The sequence below is a fragment of the Ostrea edulis genome, chromosome 2 (genome assembly GCF_947568905.1).
Source record: "Ostrea edulis chromosome 2, xbOstEdul1.1, whole genome shotgun sequence".
In the NCBI taxonomy this organism is placed as follows: domain Eukaryota; kingdom Metazoa; phylum Mollusca; class Bivalvia; order Ostreida; family Ostreidae; genus Ostrea; species Ostrea edulis.
The window spans coordinates 100,294,837-100,300,836 of record NC_079165.1 but is presented as its reverse complement, the minus strand read 5'-3'; the positions used below and the strand labels follow the sequence as shown (position 1 = coordinate 100,300,836).

Sequence of the window (6,000 nt, the reverse complement as noted above, 5' to 3'; positions counted from 1 at the left end):
TGCGATCATTAAGACTTTGTATATGATAAGGAGTCTATTTTATTAGTAATGATTAGAAAATCTGAACTGTGATTGTCCATTACATATGTGTTACAAATACATAAGGTGTATTTATAGATATGAGGAAATGAAATATTGGTATTCAATTCAGATATTATGATGTGATTTTGCCTGTAGATTTATTTGATGATGCATGTAGTGTTGGTTCTATTTTTATAGGAGGAACTCTATTCTTACTGCAACAGAGTGAAGCGGTCCATTCTGGAGGTTGGTATATGATATACATATGTATATGCTTATTGCTGTCTGAACTATTTTGTTAAACATCAACAATTTTGACATGTTTGTTTTTTATGTTAAATAGGACAATAAACTAGATATTGTTCAAAGAGCCAGTGAAAAGTTTTTAATTTGTGGACTATAAAAACAGCCTAGGGTCTATTGACTGGCTGCCAGAGATTTTAGGATTATGGAAAACAGTTGAAATGTTAAATTGTAACATTTTTATATGCTAGGGAGAAAATGAAGACGTATAAGGATACAATATTATCAATATAAAAGCAGACAGTAATGCATATTAAAGTTACATGTATTTTGTGTATATCCAGAATAAGAATTAATTTTTAAAGACAACTTGTATATCAAAATACTAGTTCTTATTATACAATGCACCATTAATCTCTCAAAAAATGTTGTGTAAATGTATCAAATTTTCATTAAAACATCTGCTTGGTTCTTAAGGTTCTTTGATATTGTTATTAACGTGTATAAAGATCGTTCACGTAATGTTATTATGTGTGGCAGGTTCTACAAGATTTCCCGAACACCAGCAGTAGTCTCCAATTTGAGTATCTTTTTGACGTTATACCTCAGCTCCAGCCTCGAGCATTCTCAATTGCTTCATCACAAGTTGTGAGTACTGTGTGCTGTAACACTTTGTATTTTATATGTCTACAGTGTCTGAAATGTTAATTTGATAAGCCCTACAATAAATGAGTGTCCCATTGTGATCAGCCAATGTGGGATGTGTGGATGTGTCCATCCATGCAAATGCTTTTCCAGACTTTTATTAGAATACATGTATTGATTTGGAACTTTATACATGAACTTCTATTATTGGGTTAAATATTAAGTTTGAGTTTGGGCTGTGTCGACTTATTGTTGAAAGTGTTATGGGCCATGAACTTTGCAAATTTCAGGGATTTGTCAGTTTTCAGGGAATTGACAGTTTTCAGGGATTTAACAGTTTTCAGGGATTTGACAGTTCAGGGATTTGACAGTTTTCGGGGAATTTGACAGTTTTTCAGGGATTTGACAGTTTTCTTGACTATTTTTTGGCTATCTCTGCACCGACTGAATTGAAAACTTATATCAGTGGGTTACAAATCAAGTTCAAGTTTTGGTTTTGTTGACTTATATGAACCATAAACTTAGAAAATTTCAGGGATTTTTTTTTAACTATTCCAGCATCTATTGAATTGAGAATTTATGCATAATTTTATATCAATGGGTTGCAAATCAAGTTTGAGTTTGGACTTTGTTAATGTATTTTTTGAAAAAGTACTTAACAAATAATGTCTCTAAGTGAAGCCCTTTCGTTATGCTTAATTGTCATCACAACTACATCTAGTTCATGTAGTTGAGCATATATATTATTTTCAAAAGTGGTCTATTTTCAAGCAGTATATATATTTCATTTGATTTCTTTCACAGGTTTTTCCTGATGAAATTCAGATTCTGATGGCTGTGGTGGAGTACAAGACAAGACTACAAAAGCCAAGAAGAGGAGTGTGTTCCACATGGTTGTCGAGATTAAAAGTGTCGGACAAACCATTCGTCCCAGTTTGGGTCAAGAAAGGAACAATACGTTTTCCAAAAGATATTAGTACACCTGTTATACTGATTGGACCAGGTAATTGCAAGGTCTCAGTATGAGATTGCATACATATGAAGATATGAATGTGGAGACGTGTTGTCAGTATAACTGTGTTTTCCTCTAGGTACTGGTGTGGCTCCTTTTAGAAGTTTTATACAGGAGAGATCAAAAAGCAAGACTAGAAGTAAGTGTGGACTTGAATTCTTATCAATGTCAAATATCTGACCAAAGATGCATTGTTCAGGAAAACTCATTTGTGGGGCAAGGGGACAGTAAAACATACCCTTGGACTTTTAACCAATTTTTTAAAAACCTGAATAGTAATAGTGCAATCCCCTAGATAATATATGTACCTAATAAGTCCTAATTATACCACGAGTAGTGGAGGGTATAATATTTTTGGCTCATCCGTCCTGTTCCTGTCAGCTGAACTCCTCTGAAACTACTCAACAGAATTTTATGAAACTTTGTAGTTAATAAAGACATACTTTGTAGATGTGCATGTTTGCAGGAAATTCTGATTCTATTTTTCTGGGAGTTACACCCCTTTTGAATTTTTAAAAACGTTTGCGAAGATTATATATACTACTGAAACCGTTTTTCAGCGCAACTTCTCTGAAACTGCAGAACAAAATTTCAGGAAACTTTGTATTTAATTCGGACATGCTCTGTAGATGCAGGAATTCTGATATATATTTTTTTCTGGGAGTTATGCCTCTTTGAAATTAAACATGTAAAAGGTTTGTTCAAAATTAAATATACAACTGAAACTGTTTGTGAGCACAACTCAAAGGAATTTCATGTAACTTTGTATTTTATGGACATACTGTGTAGATGTGCATATTCATAGGAAATTTAAATTTAATTTTTTTCCTTAGGAATTATGCCCCTTTTGAACATGGAATGTTGGCCAAAATATACTCTTTGGTGCAACTTTTCAAGCCATGTGTAATTTAAAATATTTTTTTTGATATTTTACACAAATTTACATTTCTAAACAATATTACACATAACTTGAGTGATGCCATCTAGTTACATGTATAAAAATTGTACAGTACAGCACTAAGGCATAAGAATGCTTAACATTGGGATTCTTTATGTGTAGCATTGTCATTCATTATGTGTTGCATTGTCATTTATAGTGGTAGCATGGGCTTGCTCAATATTTCTTCCATTCAATTTTTTTCCCCAGAAAATGTCCTTTTCTTTGGATGTAGAAATCACGATAAGGATTTTCTCTGTAAGGAAGAATGGAATGAAGCAGTGAGGAATGGCTGCTTGGAGTTACACACAGCTTTTTCAAGAGACCAAGTAATTATTGTTATATCCACTATCACAAATACACACTTATTCAGAATTGCAGATGTGATTAAGCTTAGATTTACCAGTATGTTTATAACAACAAATATTTCTTCTTCACCAGAGACATTTGTAAATGTAAAATAAATTCTCGCAGGGTGCATTGTACAGTAAACATTTTCAAATGGTGAATGATTTTTAACATATTTCATTGTAGAGTTAGGTATTAATCAATAATTTTAAATATATATGGGCTATTTTTGATATTATATTGATTTTAATCTAGCTCAGAGGATATTTATGTCAACCTTCAAACTAATTTTCACCTGTCAGTCGATAGATAACATGTTGTTCACTCAACATCTTGAGAACCATTCACTTGATCGTTATTATACCGTATAAGTGGAATTTTTAGCGAGACACAAATTTAGTGATTTTTCCATAAAATTTGATATATTTATTTAGCGAGAGCTAATTTTATAGCTGCAATAATGTAGCCCTCTCTGATTTTTTTTTTTTTTTTAGGAGAGGGCTACAACTCTTTAGGATCTCCGTAATGGTGCAAATGCGGGAGTGATTCACTCCCGCAACATTTGCGCTCATTCTAAACATTTGCTGACTTTCTTTACGTAAATAAAATGATATTCTATGTTTCTTAGTCAATATATAAATTTACAACCTGCAACTTAAGGTTTGTGAGGCTCTATTCTACCGTTTTCAACAATTTCGATAAATTCCAATTTCTCGATTCATATTTGTGCGCCATGTTTGATGTACTGAAGTATAAACTTCCGATTGTCAAGTCATTTGCATATGCCATATAAGGTAGTATTTACATCAATGGAAAAGTATGGAGGCGAAAGCTATTTCGTCGGTATTGAAAAGGTTTGAATTTAATATCAAGTTAAAAACCGAACAGCCGAGTGTAAATTCTTTCTGCAACAATATGATTTTCCTTTCTTTGTCGAAGTGGCTCGAGTAACTACATTTTCGCGCTGATTGTCAATGCTTAGGTTTTTCATTAGATCCACCTACGAGATCTCGCGATAACAAGCATGGCGGAGCAGACGAAGAATTTTGCATGCTGTACATTGTATTTAATGAAAAACACCTTTATTAGACATGCCCGAGCACAAAGTTGGTACTCCTTTTGGTGTAAACAACATTTGGGACTAATACACAGAGTTTATTATCGGTTATTTATAAAATTATTTTGCACCATTACGGAGATCCTATGGAATTGTAGCCCTATCCCGAAAACGTCAGAATTTAAAAAAATTTGGATAGGGCTACATTATTGCAGCTACTAATTTTAGTGACCTTATAATTCCAAGAAAGACAGCTATTACCTATGATATGGAAAGAATTATTAACGATATTCAATTTTAGTGATCACAACACCCTCACTAATACCAAAATTAAATCCTCGTTAAAAATTGTGATTATACAGTATTTCACATGTAGATTGGTTATGAGTAGAAGAGGACCCCTATTGATAAAAGGTCAAAAGGTCAAGGGTTAATCCACTCTGGACGTAGGAATATACCGTCCGCTCAATATCTTGAGAACCCTTTGCTTGACAGACATTAAACTTGGTACACTGGTACATCCTAAGGAGTAAATGACCCCCTATTGATTTTGAGGTCACATGATCAAAGATCAAGGGTCAAACTGGACAAATTAATATATTGTCTCTTATATTTTAAGAATCATTTACTTAATTGACACCAAACTTGGTACACTAGTGCATCCTAAGTAATAGATGACCCCTATTGATTTTTAGTTCACATGATTAATTTACTCTGGACATTGGAAGATATTGTTTGCTCAATATTTTGACGTGATTTGCACTTTTAATAAATGATGCATGTGTATAACCTTTTTCAATTTTGCACCACGGGGGGCATATACCGGTATGTTTAACAAACATTTCTTGTTTTTTCTTCCCACTTTCATGCATTAGGAAGACAAAGTGTACGTACAACATGTGATGTTGAATAAAGGCCCATTACTCTGGAAACTCTTGGAGGATGAAGCTGCTTGGTTCTACATTGCTGGGTAAACTATTGACACGATTATCTTCTGATTTTATTATTCTCTTACAATCAATCTGGAGAGGGTGAGAGTTATGTGGATCCAGAAATTTTTCTCGGAGGGGGTCCACAGTTGGTAATTAAGAAGGTTCAATTATTCAAGGGGTTTAATATCAAATCACATAGTATATAATTTAATTTATTTGTGATGTTGGTTAGGTTTCTACCCCCCCCCCCCCCCCCCCCCCCCCCCCCCCCCGATATGTACACTGTCCTCGGATATCTGTCTTGTGCTGTAAATGTAGGCTACACTTAATCTTGCTAAATATGGAAAGTATTGTCTATATATTCTTTCATGCCCCGTTTATTTGCAGTAATGCCAAACAAATGCCGGATGATGTGAAATCAGCTCTGCACAACATCATACAACAACACGGTCATATGAGCAGTGAAGAAGCAGATAGCTACATTCATCGTTTGGAACAAACTCGGAGATACCAGGCGGAGACGTGGAACTGACCCTCTGTGATATTACATAGCAATAAAATCTCTATATATCCTACATCTTAATGTGGTGCAATACATATACTATTTGTGCAGAAAAAGAAGCTGTCACAATGTAAAAATGTGATAATGCAGCTAAAATAACCATTTGGCGCCAAAGATGATGATTCAATTCACCTGCCACACACTACTGTGGAATCTTCATGTTTTTAGTGAGGGTACACTCTGTTTAATTATACCCCCTGTAAACGAAGTTTAGGGGGGGGGGGTTATTGAAATCAGCATGTC

The 6,000-nt window shown here is 34.1% G+C and overlaps 1 protein-coding gene across 1 annotated transcript in view; it reads left to right on the top strand.

Annotated features, from left to right (window-relative positions):
• Window positions 1–5,770, top strand: part of LOC125678334 (NADPH-dependent diflavin oxidoreductase 1-like) — a 14,158-nt gene extending 8,388 nt beyond the window's left edge. Inside the window, exons 10-16 of the mRNA XM_048916723.2 lie at window positions 220–267; window positions 805–912; window positions 1,714–1,912; window positions 2,001–2,060; window positions 3,069–3,187; window positions 5,139–5,233; window positions 5,583–5,770. Coding sequence (XP_048772680.2) covers window positions 220–267; window positions 805–912; window positions 1,714–1,912; window positions 2,001–2,060; window positions 3,069–3,187; window positions 5,139–5,233; window positions 5,583–5,727 — 774 coding nt within the window. The 3' untranslated portion in view covers window positions 5,728–5,770. The remainder of the gene's footprint in view (window positions 1–219; window positions 268–804; window positions 913–1,713; window positions 1,913–2,000; window positions 2,061–3,068; window positions 3,188–5,138; window positions 5,234–5,582) is intronic.
• Window positions 5,771–6,000: the final 230 nt, after the last annotated feature.